Source organism: Megascapheus bottae, chromosome 30 (assembly GCF_031878675.1).
Source record: "Megascapheus bottae isolate mThoBot1 chromosome 30, mThoBot2.hap1, whole genome shotgun sequence".
NCBI lineage: Eukaryota > Metazoa > Chordata > Mammalia > Rodentia > Geomyidae > Megascapheus > Megascapheus bottae.
This window is the reverse complement of record NC_143538.1, coordinates 3,323,267-3,341,401: the sequence shown is the minus strand read 5'-3', so window position 1 is coordinate 3,341,401 and position 18,135 is coordinate 3,323,267. Positions and strand designations below refer to the sequence as shown.

The 18,135-nt window shown below is 49.4% G+C and overlaps 1 protein-coding gene across 3 annotated transcripts in view; it reads right to left on the bottom strand.

Moving 5' to 3' along the window:
• Gramd2a (GRAM domain containing 2A) overlaps positions 1-18,135 on the bottom strand; it is a 19,462-nt gene extending 1,327 nt beyond the window's left edge. Inside the window, exons 1-10 of one of the 3 annotated variants that reach the window (XM_090321450.1) lie at positions 17,940-18,135; positions 17,135-17,192; positions 16,770-16,845; positions 15,968-16,071; positions 15,326-15,424; positions 15,020-15,091; positions 14,291-14,353; positions 13,338-13,473; positions 12,746-12,845; positions 12,052-12,160 (exon numbers count right to left, since the gene is read on the bottom strand). In XM_090321450.1, the coding sequence (XP_090177576.1) occupies positions 12,052-12,160; positions 12,746-12,845; positions 13,338-13,473; positions 14,291-14,353; positions 15,020-15,091; positions 15,326-15,424; positions 15,968-16,071; positions 16,770-16,845; positions 17,135-17,192; positions 17,940-18,052 (930 nt within the window). In that variant the 5' untranslated portion in view covers positions 18,053-18,135. Of the gene's footprint in view, positions 1-11,323; positions 11,874-12,051; positions 12,161-12,745; positions 12,846-13,337; positions 13,474-14,290; positions 14,354-15,019; positions 15,092-15,325; positions 15,425-15,967; positions 16,072-16,769; positions 16,957-17,134; positions 17,193-17,939 lie in introns of those variants that run through there. The other 2 variants (XM_090321449.1, XM_090321448.1) reach the window with 2 other exon arrangements.

Below are 18,135 nucleotides of genomic sequence, written 5' to 3'. Positions count from 1 at the left end.
CCAGAGTGACTTAGTACTCAATTGATAACTGCCTTTCTTTCCCTTGTCTGCTAACCAGGCATTCTTCCCTTTAAAACCAAGATTCTTTGATCCTTAAATTCCTGATGACTCCCAAAGATTATCTGTGATTTCAGATCAACATTTCTGGTGATTTCTGGTTATTGTATCTGGAAGTTAGTGGGTTTTTTGTTTTGTTTGCCAGTCCTGGGCTTGAGCTCAGGGCCTGAGCACTGGCCTTGGGTTTTCTCAAGGCTAGAGCTCTACCACTTGGACCACAGCACCACTTTCAGCTTTTTCTATGTATGTGGTACTGAGGAATCAAACCCTAGGTCTTTGTACATGCTAGACAAGCACTGTACCACTAGGCCAAACTCCCAGCCTTAGTGGTTGGAGTTTCTTGGGTTTTTGCCAGTTCTGGATCTTATACTCAAAGCCTGACCATTGTCTCTTAGGTTTTATTGTTGTTTTGTTTTCTTTTCTTTTTGTTGGTCTTGGGGCTTGAAATCTGGGTCCTGTCCCTGAGCTTTTCAGCTCAAAGATACTGCTCTACCACTTTGAGCCACAGTGCTATCTCTGGTTTTCTGGTGGTGAATTAGAGTCTCACAGACTTTAGTGCCCAGGCTGGCTCTGAGCCGTGATCTTCAGATCTCAGCCTCCTGAGTAGCTAGGAAAACAAGCATGAGGCCATAGCTCCACTTTCAGTTTTGTTTTGTTTTTTAGGGAGGGGATTTAATTGGAGATAAGTCATATTAATCTGTCTGGTTTGGGGGTTTCCTGGTGGGGGGGTTGGTTTTTGTTTGTTTATTTTTGCCAGTTCTGGGGCTTGAACTCAGGGTCTGGGCACTGTTCTTTTTTTTTTTTTTATTGTAATTAGTAAAAGGGTTACATGATATTTGCCAGATAGAAGGTGCATTAATTCACATACATTGATACCCTTTCACATGTCTTGGTACCCATTTCCCTCCCCCCCACACCCCCCACCTGGGCACTGTTCTTGAGCTTCTTTTCCCAAGGCTAGCACTCTACCACTTAGGCCGCAGTACTACTTTTGGCTCTTTTTGTGTATGTGGTACTGAGAAATGGAACCCAGGTCTTCATGCATGCTAGGCAAGCACTTTACTCTTAAGCCACATCCACAGCCCTTAGGATAGTTTTGAACCATGATCCTCAGATCTCTTCCTCCTGAATAGCTAGGATTACAGGCATGAGCAACAGCACCTGGCAAGTTGGTTATTTTTTAACTCCAAGGGCTGGTTATTTTTTAACTCCAAAGGGTAAAAGTGACTTCTCAGCCCTTTTACTTATTTCAAAATGCAATGTGGCAGGGAGTTTGGCCTAGTGGTAGAGTGCTTGCCTAGCATGTACAAAGACCCGGGTTTCAGTTCCTTGGTACCACATACACAGAAAAAGCTGGAAATGACGCTGTGGCTCAAATGGCAGAGTGCTAGCCATGAGAAAGCCCAAGGACAGGGCCTAAGCCCTGAGTTCAAGCCCCAGGACTGACAAAAAAATACAATGTGATTTTTAAAATGTGGAAGTAGCCAGGGGCATATAGAAATATCATCTCTCTAAAGCCACTGATTTTTTTTTTCAGTTGACTCCAATAATCCTCAACAGGTAAGTTGGGAGCACACATTAATTTCTGTTCCTAATGAAAATGAGATTGCAATGCAATCTCATTTTGAAACCAAAGATTTACTTCACCTATAAAACTTACTTCAGCCACCCCCACCCCCGCAGCCCTCATAACCCAAAATAACCTCCCCAGCAGTGGCCACAGAGGCAGAAACTCAGTTCCTTTTAGCCAGGAAGGGGAAAACACACAGTGTAAAAAAGTACAGGTTGCATAGCAGGCCTGAGTGAAACAGGAGTTATAACAGGTCAAAGAGAAAGAAAGCTACAGAAAAAAGTTTCCACTTCATTTAAGTATGGTTGGGATAAAAAGACCTAATGAAAGACAGGGTCCGTAAAAGATTAGCCACTGGCAATGAAACAGAGGTAAAAAGGCCAGCAGGGACAGCAAGAAGAGCTACTCTAGATTCTGACAGGCCACTGGGGGTGGGTAAAGATAAGAAAGCAATTCTATCTCCATGACTGTTGACTTAGACTTGAAAGCGTCAAATCTCTCCTGGGAGAAGTTGTCATATCTTTCTGATAAAGCCAAGTCTGCTTACTTCAATGTCAGTCTTTTCTATTTCCCTAAGGTTTATGCTAGGGATAAATCACTTTTTTTTTTCTTTCTAAATGAGCTAATTCCTTTAAGAAAAAGGAGATTGTAAGGTCTCACCCAAATATGTAGCTTGTTGGACTGTGTCATGTTAAAGGAGTTGTGTCATTTGTAAGTTAGTATTAGAAATAGACAGGAGTGGGGCCGGGAGTTTGGCCTAGTGGTTAAAGTGCTTGCCTAGCATGCATGAAGACCCGGGTTCGATTCCTTGGTGCCACATACATAGAAAAAAGCCGGAAGTGGTGCTGAGGCTCAAGTGGTAGAGCTCTAGCCTTGAGAAAGTCCAAGAACAGTGCTCAGGCCCTGAGCTCAAGCCCAGGACTGGCAAAAAAAAAAAAGAAATAGACAGGAGTTTGAATTTGGAGTATTACACTTTGTACCTTATACACCATGTATTTGCACCTGTTTGACCATTCACAGTTACTGTTACATGATACAAAATAGGTCTGCTGGTATTGTGTTCACTTCTCTCTTAGAGTCAAAATGATCAACTCTGAGCCTGGTATAGTGGTTCATGCCTATGGTTTCAGCACTTTCTATGCTAAGCCAGTGTCAGCTACATAACAAGATCCTGTCTCCAAAAAGAAATGATCTGTTAGGCAAAATACAACCTCAAAATATTCAAAAGGAAAGCAGATTATTCTAAGTTGGGTTAGAGTCAAACTGAATTACCTTGCTTTTCAGACTTGCTGCTGTGTTATGCTGTAACTGTTCACATTTGTTCCCACTCACACTCAGTATGGAATTGAGAACAGTCATTATGTCTAAAACTAACTCTGGATGGTCATTAAAAAAAAAAAAAAGCAGCATCAGCTGGTTGTAGGTGGCTCATGCCTATAATCCTAGCTACTCAAGAGGCTGAGATCTGAGGAGCATGGTTCAAGCCAGCCTAGGCAGGCAGGCAAAGCAGTAATGGAGTCATCTCTACTTTCACCACCTAAAAAGCCCAAAGCAGAGCTGTGGTTCAAGTGGTAGAGCACTAGCCTTAAGTGAATCAGCTCAGGGACAGCGCCCTGGCCCATGCCCCAGGAGCAGAACAAAAAACAAAAATAGTATCAATGTGTTTTCTGTTTATTACTTCTTCACCACAAATATTTCCACTAGGTCTATAGGGGCTATTTATTAACAAATATTTATGAAGTGCATAAGCACTGGTCCTACCTCGATAATTTTGATTTACCAGTAGATCATATTTCTTCTAATGCTTTATCCATTTTTAATAGACTTTCCTTTGAGAAAGGATCTTGCTCAAGCAAGACTGTAAGTCTTACTATAGCCATATATACTGTGCTTTTGTTTCATATACTTATTTTTATTCGTATTTATGTAATTTCAATGTATTTATTAGCACATATTAGTTGTGCTAACAACTAATGATTCTGCCTTACATAGACTCAATATCCACCAATCAACTGAGTATGTTTTAAAAAATAATCATTCCGTTAAAATTTCATTGAAGTTTTTTATCAGACACAGTTATTTACTTATACAGAAAATGTGGGGTTTTTCTTACAGTAGAAAAGGAGAACATAACTACAGAAACCTACATGCTGTGAGACCTGGGACATTTTTAATCAAATCTAAGCTGTCCTCGGTGATAAACTTAGAACCCGGGGCAGCCTGAGATATGGAGCCTCTCCTGCCAGCTGAAGGGAGTTTTGAGGCAGATGCTGTAAGGACTGAATGTCTGTGCAAGGAACATGACAGAGACCACGACATGGCCACCCCTTCTGGGTGGCGATCAAGTTCAGCCTTTAAGACTTAACAGCAAGTTTGAGAAGTTAGTTTTATATCTCTATACAGTCAAATAGCTGTGTCAAAAATGGCCCTATGACACCAGTAGCTCACGCCTGTCATCCTGACTATTCAAGAGGCTGAGATCTGAGGATCAAAGTTCAGAGCCAGCCTGGGCAAGAAAGTCCGCAAGACTCTTTATCTCCAATTAATCACCAGAAAAAAGGAAGCATAGGTGTCCTTCCAGTGCTAGAGCACTAGCCTTGAGCAAAAAAAGCTCAAGATCAGAAATGGAGCTGTCGCGTAAGAGGTACAACAATAACCTTGAGTACAAAAAAGCTCAGTATCCAGGCCCTGAGTTCAAGCCCCAGGACAAGCACTGAAAAGGAGGAAGACAAAAGAGAAGGGAGAGAGGAGAAACTGTCCCAGAATCCAACCAGACCCATGACCCCCAGCTGGGGAATCTAAGATGAATCTGGTTGTCACAAGCAGAAGTTGGGAGACCACTGGCGTCAGATGGGTCCAGGTGAGCTAAGCACCCCAAACAGGATAACCCCCTACCCCATAACAGAATTATCCAGCCCAAAATATCTACAGTGCTGAAGAGACCATGATCTGGAGTTAAGAAACCACAATTAGAGAAGCATGGACTACAGGCTTTATTATCCACTGTGAACAGCACTGCCAGACCAGCCTTCCTAAAATTCCTGTCTTTCACCCCCTCCCCTGTCTTTCACCGCCTCCCCCTCTTCTCCATCCCCTCTCCCTCCTTTCCCTCTCCCCCCTCATATCCTGGATCTTAGAACTTAGACCCTCCAGGACTTGGTCCATTTCTGTACCCTCTCTGCAGCTGTAATTGTCTTCTCAAGGTGAGGTTTTTCCCCTGTACCACCCAACTCTGTCCTACTTCCACCTGGCCTCACAGGAGCTGCATCTGCTGGTTCCACTCCCCACTGGCTGTTTGCAAGTAACATGGACTCACTAGTTTCACATTGTTATCAACCTCACTTTTCCCGATTGGCCTCCCTCGAAGCTCCCTGAAAGATGCTGTATTGTATTTCTGGTCTACCAATCTCCATTTCCACAGTATAAAGTATGAAAACTGTGTTATTCTATGGAGAGTCAGAAGAGATCAATGCTTACCTGTAGAGCCAGGTGCGTGAATCACGCCTATACTCATAGCTAACCCAGGAGGCCAAGATCTAAGGATGGAGATTTGGCGTTAACCCAGGCATACAAATCTATGAAACTCTTTTCTCCAGTTAACCACACCAAAAAGGCTGGACCTAGACATGTGGCTCAAGTGGAAAAGCACCAACCTTGAAATGAAAAAGCTAATGGAGAGTATCCTAGCACCAAGTTCAAGCACCAGCACATGCACACATATCCACACGCAGACATACACCCACTCCCACATACAGGTATGCAGCTAAGTACTCAGAAAATGATAGCCTTGTAGTATCTCTAGCAGCATATCCCCCCTCCCCCCCACCAGTATTTCCTAAATTGCTTAAATAGAGTCATGTGCTCTAGAGATCAAGCCATTCGAAAGAGCCTGGCGTTTGAACCAGCAGCAAAGACAAGTTCCCATCAGAAATCCTATACCAAATGAGCATGCCTTCTTGCCACTCGGGATTTGGGGGCCGTGGGTGTCACATTTTCCCAAAGCAATGCCAAGTGGCCCTTCCAACATGGACACAAGCCACCAAGCAGCTTCTTCTAACTGTCCCCACTGTAGCCCAGTTTCCAAGGCTGCTGGCTGGAGTGGATACCAATTTGCCGCCCTCTCTGCTGGGCCCCCACCCCATCCCAAGTGTTTGTGTTCAAGCCTGGGAAGCATCTGTGTGAGGACACTGAGGCCTGGGCTTGGCCTCGCCCCAAGCCGAAGAGAGCAAGAAGCCAGCGGAGAAACTACATTCCGAGCCTCCCAAGTTTGGCTTTGGGCCAGGCACTGAGTGGCATACAAGAAGGAACATTCCAGAAATCCAAGGAACCCTGCCAGCAAAAAGGCAGCCCAGTTGGCAGGGACTTTCAGGGCGCCAGGTGCTCCTCATCTGGCCAGGGGTCAGACAAGCAGGGGGGCACCCATGGTTATTTCAGAGGTGTCATGGCCTCCCCCTATTTTGCTTTCAGCTAGGATTTAAATTTCAAGCCTCAGCCAGGGGGTTGGTGGCTCACACCTGTAATCCTCCACTACTTAGGAGGCTAAGATCTGAGGATCACAATTGGAATCCAGCCTGGGGAAGAAAAGGCTGAGACTCTTATCTCCAATGAACTAGCCACTAAAAAGCCAGAAGTGGTGCTGTGGCTCTAGTAGTAGAGTACTGGCCTTGAGCAAAAATGCACAAGGCCAGCACCCAGGTCCTGAGCTCAAGCCTCAGGACTGGTACACACACACACACACACACACAATAGCTGTCTTTTCTTCCAGCCTTCCCACCAATCAGACTTTCAAAACCATCTGGAGCGCCCTAGAGAACCAGAGGAGCCAAAGAATATAGGGTTTGATGTGCTCCATTGGAGAGGATCAGCCCCTGACCTTGCAGGGACGCCCATTCCCAGCAGGAATTAGAAGAGGCCTGGGCCTGTTTTCACCCAGCATTGGAGACTTGCTCAGACCTTTCTCTTGACAGTGGAGAAGGAAATCTTGCTGGGCTCTGCTGCCACCTAGTGGAAGAATCACAATCCCTGCCTTCTCAGGGACACAAGAACTAGGGGTTGAGGCAAAACCAGAGAAGTTTCTCCTGGGTTCCAAGGTCCACCTGCTGGGTTTGCAGGTGGACTGCAAAATGAGCTGTGGGATCTCACCTGTGGCAGACATGCTGCTTGGGCAGGCTCGTGAATGGGTAGGGAGTTTCTTATTCCCAGAATGTCTCCCCGTGGGCTAAAAGTCCTTGCTGACTGAACTCATCCACCAGAGGACTTTTTGCTAGAACTCCCCAGGACCTTTCCTCTCCAGCTAAGACCCATGCTATAAGCCTGAGCCATCCCTACAGACTTAAGGCAGGTATTTCTCTTAAAATGCCAGTTCACTGCAAGCCGGGCACCAGTGGTTCAAGCCAGGAATCTTTTTTTTTTTTTTTTGCCAGTCCCAGTGCTTGAGCTCAGGGCCTGAGCACTGTCCTTGGGCTTTCTCAAGGCTAGAGCTCTACCACCTGAGCCACAGCACCATTTCCAGCTTTTTCTTTGTATATGGTACCGAGGAATTGAACTTGGATCTTTGTGCATGCTAGGCAAGCACTCCACCACTAGGCCAAACTCCCAGCCCTCAATCCAGGAATCTTCACTTAATCAGCAAAAAACTGGAAGTAGAGGTATGGCTTATGTGGTAGAACATCAGCCTTAAGGGAAAAAAAGTCAGGGAAAGTGTCCCGGGCCCTGAGTTCAAGACCCACAGCTCATTTCAACTTGAATATAAGAGAAATAATTGTCTTATCTTCTCTGTGTTGCTGTAGTTATTACTTGCTTCCTGAGACTACTGCGAAGACATTAGTTTGATTTCTCCAAGTTTTTCAGATATATAGTCACCCTTAATGTCCTTTTTTTTTTTTTTTTTTGCCAGTCCTAGGCTTGAGCTCAGGGCCTGAGCACTGTCGTTGGATTTTCTCAAGGCTAGAACTCTACCACTTGAGCCTCAGCACCACTTCTGGCTTTTTTTTCTATGTATGTGGTACCAAGGAATCAAACCCGGGTCTTGGTGCAAGCTAGGCAAGCACTCTACCAGTAGGCCAAACTCCCGGCCCCTTAATGTCCATTTTTATATCCAGGTGTTTAATCCTGTTAAAGGAAAGCACTTAAGCAACCACTAAACCACCCTACCAGCCTCAAACCTTCTGATCCAATCTGTCACCCCAGGAACATAGAAAACCCCAACTCTCTGTGCCTAGAAACCTCACCAACCTCTTTATAATATTATGTATATGCTCAGTGCTCTCCCTTAGTTTGCTCAAGGCTAATGCTCTACCACTTGACCCACAGCTCCACTTCTGTTTTTGTTTTTTTGGTGTTTCATTGGAGTTAAGAGCCTCACAGATTTTCCTCCTGAGTAGCTAGGATTATAGGTAGAAAGTCACTGGCACTCAGCTGTTTTGCTCTTTTAGAGAAATACCTACTGAAGTCCACTCCTCATTTTCTGGGTGTGTTGTTGGTGACTGTTGTTGACTTGGCCTCCACAGGCCTCTCCCTCTCAAGGTTAAGGTCCCTAGTCAAGTAGACAGCTACTGTTCCACGGACTTAGAAACTCCACCCCTACCCCAGCTCTTGAGATAGGGATTCGGCTTCCAGAAATTCCTTTCCCAGCTCCTCCCAGGGCTGGCTTCTTATTCTTCAGACCATTCTCAAAAGTTCTCTGCTACCCTAACTAGTTCTCTTTAAGTTGATCATTGGTGGGACTTGAAGTTGGAGCCTGGGCTCTTTTGCTCAAGGCTACTACTTTGAGCCACAGCGCCACTTCAGGTTTTCAGGTTAGGCTAATTAGAGATAAGCACCTCACAGACTTACCTGCCTGGACTGACTTCGAACTACAATTCTCAGATCTCAGCCTCCTGAGTAGTTATGATTACAGGTGTGAGCCACCAGTGCTCAGCTGCCAATTCTCTATCTCTCATCACTGGGGGGGGTGTTATTGGTTGTTATTGGTGTGTGTTATTGGTTGATATTGAGGCTTGAACTTCGAGCCTGTGTGTGTGTGTGTGTGTGTGTGTGTTGATACTGAGGCTTGAACTTCGAGCCTGGGCACTGTCCTTTGGCTTTTTCATTCAAGGCTGATGCTCTATCACTTTAGCCATAGCTCCCCTTCTAGCTTTTTGGTGGTTAACTGGAGATAAGGGTCTCTTATACTTTGTTGCCTAAGCTGGCTTTGAGATGATCCTCAGATCTCAGCCTCTTGAGTAGCCAACATTACAGGCGTGAGCCACTGGCATCTGGCTCTTTCTTTCCTTCATGAAATCCAAGCACAATCTCTAGTCATGTTGTTTACAAACTTATCGAAACTTAACCTTTACATGAGACATAAAATTGTTTGGGGGGGGTCACATACAACTGACATGTCCACTGCTTAGACAAGAGCTAACACATTGTCTGGGCTCAACAATTTTTGTGGTCCACAGAAAGAAAAAGGCACTATGACCCAAATTGGAATTTAGTGATAGAAAAGGCCCCTGGAGGTTTCTGGCTTTGAGTCCCAAGCATTAATTCCTGATTCAGATTTGAGCCAAGAACACTGCTTTGCCCATGCCCAAGGGAAATGGGGACATATTCCCAAGAGTCCACCCAATAGAGATGGAGGCTGTGTTATCTCTGGTCCTCCTTTTCTCTCCTGTGTCTGAGGTTTCAGTCAGCTCTGATAAAGTGCTTTGACGGTACCGGGGGCCAGGGGATCATGCTGTAATCCTTGCTACTCAGGAGGCTGGGATCTGAGGATCACAATTCAAAGCCAGTTAGGGCAAGAAAGCCTGTGAGGTTCCTACCTCCCATAAACTACCAGAAAGATGGCTGGCCACTCATGGTTCATGCCTGTAATCCTAGTTACTCAGGAGGCTGAGATGTGAGGATTAAAATTTGAAGCCAGCCCAGGCAGGAAAGTCTGTGAGACGCTTATCTCCAGTGAACCACCAGGAAAGTCCAAGCGGCACTGTGGCTCAACGTGGTAGAGCACTAGACTTGATCAAAAAGAGAGCCCAGGCCCCTAATTCAAGCCATGACCTCAAAAAAAAAAAAAAAAAAAAAAAAAAAAGCTGGATGTGGAGCCATGGCTCAAAGTGACAGAGCACTAGCCTACCACTTTGAGCTCAGGGACAACACCCAAGCTTGAATTCAAGTCCTAGGAACAACACACACACACAAAGTTCTTTGAGGTTTAAATACCATTGGCTCTCCCAGGTGATAAGTTTGAGAGTCAAAGTACCTTTAGTGTGTAGCCAAGGGATACAAATGAACTTTCCATACTGCCAGGAGGGAAAAAAAAAAAAAATGTTTTTTTTTTTTTAATTTATTTAAAATGTTTTCAAAGGCTAATGTCAAAGGGGCAGGCCTGGGGAGCTGTACCAAACTGGCAGAGACTCCACTAACAAGCAGGAATATATAAATACTCACTGTTATAAATTAGCAAACAGAACGTACAGCAGTCCCAAGACTAGGTGGGAGAACAAAGGGACAGATGGGGGTGGGGAATCCCACAGGGGCTCAGGCTCCACCCCCTCAATCCCTGTACCCCCTCAAACACACCTCCAAAGCCACCCAGCCTGCACCTCACCTCCTGCCCTTTCTGAACCTGGGCTCTGGCTGGAGGTGAGTTTTGCCAGCCTGTTGGCACGTCCACACAGAACCTGGCATCTCATATGGGCCCCCTGGCACAACCTAGCAAGGCTCAGAGAATGGATTTATTCTCCTTGGCTTTCAGCAAGGACCAGGGAAAGGAGGTGCTAGGGCAAAGAGATTGTTTCCCTGAAAATATGATGGTAAAGAGTGATATGGGGAAGGGGGGGGTGAGGCCTCAACAAAACAAAGGGTTGGGGGAAGTATTCATTCCAGCGGCACTGCAGGAAAGCGAGTGCCAAGTTTCACCTGAGTTATACAGATTTGGTGCTAAGCTCAATCCTAGAAAGTGGGATGAGAAGAGAACCAAGGTCTGAGCCCAGGGAACTGCTTTCCACCTGTCAATCTATCCAGACTTATCTGCGTTTGTGATAAACAGGAGAAATGCAGTTCTGCACTATACAAGCAATTTCCAAGCTGGGCACTGGCAGGTGTCACCCTAGCAACTGAGATTGGAGGATCATGAGTTTGAAGTCAGGCTAGGCAGACAAATGAGAACAGAGAGTCTTATGCCCAGTTAATTAGCCAAAAAAGCTAGAAGTGGGAGAAAAAAAATAAAAACACAAAACACTAGTGTGTGGTGACCTTGGTGGGAGTGGGGAGCCAGAAGTGGAGGTATGGTTCAAATGGCCAAGTGCCAGCCTTGAGCAGAAAAAGGCAAGCAATAGCACAAGGCCCTGGGTTCAAGTCCCAATATTGGCATTCGCGTGCGCACACGCGCACACACACACACACACACACAGATTCATCTCTTGCTGGAATCTTAAACCTGAGCTTGTCCTCTATGCAGTCAACAGCCCCTGCCCCTGGGCCCCAGACCAGGGAGTCTTTGAGGCCTGCCAAGAGCACAGTATGTGAGGGACAGCCAAGCCCACACAGGCAATTCGGGTTCTGGCCTCTGTCCCTCCCCACCCCCTCCACCACCTAAGGGCCCTAATCCCTCTCATAGGTATCAAAGCGTGGCCTTCACCCCTTGAGAGGCCTCCAGGGCCCTGCTATGTGCCCAGTTGTTCCCAAAGAACAGGTTTATTTATACTTTTTTTGGGGGGGAGGGGTCCAGTCCTGGGCTTGAACTCAGGGCCTAGGCACTGTCTCTGAGCTTCTTTTGCTCAAGGCTAGTGCTCTACCACTTGAGCCACAAGGCTACTCCAGCTTTTTCCGTGCATGTGGTCCTGGGGAATGGAACCCAGGGCTTCATGCATGTTAGGCAAGCACTCTACCACTAAGCCACATTCCCAGCCCTCATTTCTACTTTTCGTTTTCTCTCATTTATGTGGTTGCTGAAGCTTGGTGCAGAATTCCTTAACTGGTCCCAAACATCTACTTTTTTTTTTTAAGTCCAGAAGTTGGAGGAGCCAGTTAATTTGCAAACTGGTACTTGAAATCACTGATTAAGGGATAAATCCATTCTTGAAGAGTTGGGGAGATGAAGAGGAAGAGGAGGAGGAGGAGGAGGAAGAAGGATCTAAAATATTTTCCTCATACTCCGTCACAGCACAGGAGCAGCATCAACCAAAGGAAATTGCTGGTAGAGACTTAGCACCCAGAATGTTCTTCTTGGAGATGGTATGGGGGACAAAGACCACGCCACTGTTACCTGCACACAGAAAGATGATCGGATCAGAGAAAAATCCAGAAGGCAGGTGCACACAGGAGAAGAGGCCATGCCATCATTCTTCCAGCCTTGCTTAGGGTCATCTCCCCAACCCCAAAGCAGGGGCAAATCCAGCCCTGGTAACAGGCAGCTTGGCTCCAAACCTCGAGTTCAAAAGGCCTCACCTGTGCCTGGGGTTGGGCCCGTCCCAGTTCAAAGAGCACAGTTGTTCTTCCAGCCGGGAGATGCGGAATGCCAAGTATGATGAAGACACAACCAGCAGGCAGATCCTGGTGGAACAGGGATAAGAAGAGGCTCAGGCTGTTAGGAGGTCTGGGGTTTGTTTGGATTGGCTTTGAACCACGATCCTCATATCTCAGCCTCCTGAAGAGCTAGGAAAAATGCTATGGTGGGTTTTGTTTGTTTGTTTCTCAGACAGGGCCTCACTCAGTAGCCCAGGCTGGATTGGAACTTATGACCCTCGCACCTCAGCCTCTCCCAAGGTTGGGATTACAGGCATGGATCATCACACCATGCCGGGAGGTAAATCTTCCTTCTATGAAGAAACTGAGCTGTGTCTGCAGTTGGAGGAATTCAAGAAGTCTACATTGCAGCCATGTTCAGGCCTGGGCATCATTCTTCCTTCAGGCCACGTGGGGGTCCTGAGACTTGTCCATGTAGAAATGTCCCCACAGCCCAGCAGGAATTCTGGACCCTTCCACTGAGCCCTGGAGCAAACAGCTAGGCTGCCTCCCCCACAACCCAGGGGTCCCCAGACAGCACCCTGTGAATTTGGCTGAGAACATTCTCCATCCCCACCCCCTCCCACACCCTCCCCACCCCCGGTCTGCCCTCCTCCCATAATAGTCACCTACATGACAAAGACGACTTTGAGAAGCCGGGAATCCCAGAGCCTCAGCTCCTGGTCGCCTGTGGGCTCCTCCTGCAGCTCATCATTCTCAAAGATGGACTCCTCTGTAATGGGAGAGCGGCTAGCTATCTTCTCCAGCTAGCTGGAGCCCTGCTCCCCTCCCCTCACTGGCTGCAGCTGCATGGGTCTTGACTTTTTTCATGTAGATTTAGAGAAAAGAAAAAAAAAAAAACAAAAACAAAAGCACGAAGCCAGGCACTGATGGCTCACACCTGTCACCCTAGCTACTCAGGGGGCGAGATGTGAGGATCAAGGTTTCAAGCCAGCCTGAGCAGGAAAGTCCGTGAGACTCTTATCTCCCATGAACCACCAAAAAACTGGAAATGGAGGAGGTATGGCTCAAGGGGTAGAGCGCCAGCCCTGAGTGGGGGGAGGGGGAGAGAAAGCTCAGGGACAGCATCCAAATCCTGAGTTCAAGCCCCACCAGAACTGGCACAAAAGGCAAGCACACTCAGAAGGCCTGCTGGCCAGGAAGAGTCCCTCCATGGAGCTGGGGGCCCCTGCACACAGGAACCACAGAGGCAGCTGGAACTCACCAGACCCTGGAGCGCTCCTGGAGGGGAAACAGCTGTCTGTAGAGTCCGTGGAGGCCCGAGGGATATTATCTGGGAGTGACAGAGACCTGGAGGCAGGGCACACTTTCCTCCACTTCATTTCTGGGATGAGGACTTCCTGAAGAAAAGCCGAGAGGATTTGTGGCGACATGGCCCAGGAGATGTCCCTTGCTCTAAGAGGCCTGGGCCAGGTTTATCAAGGCTCTCTTCAGAGACTGCCAACTCAAATGCCAAGGCAGGAAAGACCAGGCAATCACCCACATCTTATCTGCTCCTGTGCTGTGACGTCAGCTCCCCTAGAACCCTTTGAAGACCCCCACGGAAAGAGCCATCGTGGGATCTTAGCTTGACCAATCCCCGGGAACATGGTCAGATGAGTCCAAGCCAGCGAGGCACAGCCTGCCTCGGGTGGAATAGATTAGATCAATGGGGAATGGAGTCGTTGGCCTCAGTGAAGTCCATGCAGGATCCTCATCCACACACACAGGAAGGCGCCTTCTCCTCTCTCCTGCTGAGGAGTCCTGACCACACTCAACCCCGGGGGCCATTCCCAGCCCTATCTCTAGGAACTCAGCTCTGCCTGCAGAGGCCAATGGAACCTTGGCAAATGTAGAGTCTGGTTGTACAGTAACAGCCTTAGGAGAGAACGCTCCGGACTCGACCAAAGGAAAGATGGCTGATCCTGCATGCCTACAGATGTGAGACCCACCCAGGGCCCGGTCCTGGGGATCAGCATTCCTGTTGTGCTCAGTGTTGGCACAGCTGCTAGGCTCTAAGCAGCTCCAGCTCGATGCCCAGGCCACCCCCTGGCACAGTGCAGGGACTGTCTGTGGAACCCGGGGCCTCAGTTCTGCCTCAGGACCCCTCCTGGGAGGCCCTGAAGCCTTGGTGTCACCAATACTTAGTACTTGATCTTAGTTGAGCTTAGTTCTCACCAGAGACTCGCACTCAGGTTCCTGTGGGAATTTTCGTACACTCAGACTCTTCTTGCTGGAAGGCTAAGGAGAAAGGGAAAGGTAGGATCAGGCCGGGGGAAGCCCTGACACTCCCATGGGACTTTCCCTGCAAATAAGTCACTCAGTGTCAAGTGAAGGCTGGATCTGACTTGGCAGGGGGAGAGGGAGGCTTTTTTGGTTGCCAGTTCTGGGACTTGAACTCAGGGCTCAGGCACTGTCCCCTGAGCTGTTTTTGCTCTAGGCTAGCATTCTACCACTTAAGCATTTGTAGCATTTGTTTTTGCGGGGGCGCTGAATTGGGGATAAGAGTCTCCTGGACTTTCCTGCCTGGGCCGACTGCAATGCTTCATCCTCAGATGTCAGCCTCCCGAGAAGCGAGGACGACAGGCGTGAGCCAGGGTGCCCGGCTCAGGCTAAGGAGCCTCTTTTGACTCCCACACTGTTGCCTTCTGCTCATCCTCACTTTAGACCCTGTCACATGCTCCGATTTGGACATTATGGAAGCGAAAGTGAGAAACTATGCACGGGTGGAGAGGCACAGGGTCCTGGGGGCTCAAAGAGCCATGTTCCCAGATGCCATCCAGACTCATTCTGCTCCCGTGCTGCACACAAAACAGAAACATCAACTCTCCCTCACTGCCTGCCCCAAGACCCACGTCCAGCCTGCAGCCACCTCCCTGGCCAGCTCCTGCCCCTAGGGCCCCATACCTGTAGGTGGGTACAGACCCTCCTCAGCGTGTCGTACACACTGTCCCGGGAGAGCAGCGACACGAAGACGTACTGGGACATGAAGAGCAAACAGGAGGAAGGAGAGTGAAATGGGGTGTCTGTGTACCCTGTCCCCACAGCTGGGGGGGGAGCCTGTGGAGATGTAGGGCTGTGAGAGCCAAGGCCACCCCCCCCAGCTAGGAATCCTCCCCCAGCTTCTCACAGCCTAAGATGTTCCCTGGGGAGGTGGGGGTGGGTAGAAGCATGGGCCAGGTGTGGAGACAGACGTACTGGCCACTCGCTGACCTTTTGGCTGGTGTTGGTGGTGACGGCCAGTCCATTGGGAAGGAGCCGGGCCATCTTGTGCTTTTTGATGGTTTGCACGGACACCACAGGAATAGCCACCTGTGAGGACATGCGCATTTCACCCCCCTACACACACACACACACACACACACACACACCCTGTGGGCCAGGACTGGTACTGAACAACACCTGGAGAAGCTGGGGCCATAAGGGGATTTCCTCAAGAACCCCCATCACCCTGCCCTCTGGCCCTGGCCACACTTGTCACCCCAGATCCTCATGTAGATAGGAGTCCAGCAGGTAGTGGGGCTCTGAATTAGCTCAGGGCTAAGCCAGTGGCTGCTGGTTGTTTTCATTCTGCTCTGATCTCTGAGATGCAGACCTTTTAGGCTGTAGATTATGCAGGCTGGGATATAGGGGCCAGGATGGGGAAGCAGGACGGGGGGGCATGTTTAGAAGAGGGGCAGGACTACTTTCCAGACACCAGACACGAAGTCTTGATACCACTCTCTCAACCCATGGAAGGCTTAGCATGTCCCCAGTATACAGAGGGACAGGCAAGTCGGGCAGGCTTGTCTACGGGGGCACAAGGCTGAGGTTTCTCCACACCAGACCCGGCAACGCTCGCCCCAAAATCACTACCTTCACATCCTTGCCGAAGAGGCTGGCATGGAAGCACAGCCAGTTGGGAGAGATGTAGAGGCGGCCATGAAGAAGGAGGTCCCTCTGGAGGGCGCAGGAACACACTGCCAGGTGCACGAGGGGAGACCGCAGTGAGAGGTCACCCCAGATCCTGGTCCTCACATGAACCCAAGCTCGGCCCTAGCACCCAGTGTCCTCCCTGACCCTCTTCTAGTCCTCATCCCAGACCCAAGCTTCCACTCCTGACCATAACTGAAGCCCCCACCCCCCTATGCTGCCAGAGACACCCCACAGCCCCCGCAGGTCCCCCCGCCCCCCGCCCAGGTCTCCAAACGTGGACTTTAGTTAGCTCAGGAAGAACCACTTAGCCAGGTGCTGGTTTCCTCCTAGCTACTCAGGAGGCTGAGATCTAAGGACTGCAGTTCAAAGCCAGCCCAGGAAGCAAAGTTCCTGAGATTCTTCACTCCATTACCCACCACAAAGCCCCAAGGGGAAGCATTGCTCCAGCCTTGAATGGAAAAGCTCAACAAGAACCAGAAAGCCCTGAGTTCACATTCTGGCATAAAAATAAATCAACCATTGGGTCAGGAGTGTGGCCTAGTGGTAGGGTGTTTGCCTAGCAGGCATGTAGCCCTGAGTTCAATTCCTCGGTACCACATACACAGAAACAGTCAGAAGCGGTGCTGTGGCTCAAGGGGTACAGTGCCAGCCTTGAGAAAGCCCAAGGACAAGGCCCTGAGTTCAAGCCCCAGGACTGGCAATACACAAACAAAACATGAAGCTCCCGAGTAGAGCTACTCACCCTTGAGGACCGTCTCGTCCAAAGGGATGTCTTTGAAGAGCTTGTGGTACTGCTGGTTGTATTTACTCAGTAGCGTCTGCAACCACAAGAACTGGGTCTGAGCTGGAGAAGACCAGGCCACTAAAAGAACCAGAAATAATTCCCTCCCCCTCATTCCCCAAGATGGAGCACAAAGCAGGCCGCAAACAATCTGAGGGTGCTTAGGCCCAGCTTGCTGGTAGCCTGGGTGGTACCAGGCAGCCCTGGAGGGGAATCGCCACCCCATCACTCAGCTCTCCTGGGTTCCTGCCCACAAGCCTGGTAGCCAAGGAGCCCCCGCTGAACCCAGGAGGCCCAGGCCAAGGCCTGAGCGAGCATGCACTCACCCCTTCCCGGCCATGCTTCTTGATCTCTTCGCCCTTCAAGCTTTCTGGCCAGTGCAGACTGCAAAGAAAACATCCCATTCCACACACAAGGAACCCTCAAGTCCTTGCCAGTCCTCTGGGCCAGCTCTGCCCTGGCTTTCAGCCAGAAGCTTGGGGCAGATATTGGAGCAAAGCCATCTGGGGGCAGGGGCTGGGGTGGGAAGAAGGAGGAACACAGCCAAGGAAGGAGAAAAAGCTCATCCTTGGAAAGACCTTCCTGGATGAGAGGAGAAACATAAAACACCCTTCTTTGGGAGGGGGTCTGAGATGAGCACCCCCCCTCCCAAGACCATGCTCAGCCTAACGCCCTCTCCCACTTCTCTGGCTCCAGAAAGAGCTGGCTGTGGGGGGACCGAGGTGAGGTGGGGGTATCAAACTCACAGCTCTGGGGCTGGGCCATGGGCCATGATGCCAGCAGGCCCGTGCCCGCCTTGTAGCCTCCTCCAGTGGCCTGCTGCTAGGCTCACTGGCTCTCTTGCTCAAGGAGTCCAGCACATTCACCTGACCTGCCTGAGGCTCAGGGCTAGAATTAAGTGGGGGGGGGTGGCACCCAAATGCAAACCTTTGCCCTGGCCAGGTTGGCCCAGGGGCAGGTGGGCAGGGAGGTGGCTGGTAACCTGAGAAGCCTGGCTTCTGCGAGGTCCCAGTGCACTGGGGCAGGCTGGCAGGGAGGGGGGAAGAGGTTCGGGCAACATTGCAGTCAGACTTTCCCCTTAAGGCTCCCTGAGCATCTCTGGGGGGTGTCTGACTCGGAGAGGGGCCTCACCTGTGGTCCGGGGACTCCGGGGCCCTGTCTGGCCGTTCTGGGCAGCACACATGGCTTTTTGAAGAGGTTTCCTTTCCATGCATTTGTTGGCAGCTAGGCAGAAACAGGTCCATGTCAGAAAGAGGGGTTTCATCATGTCCAGGAAACCTGCCTCTGTCCCCTCCCCGCTCCCCTAGGTTCAGAGTAAGGTCCGAGA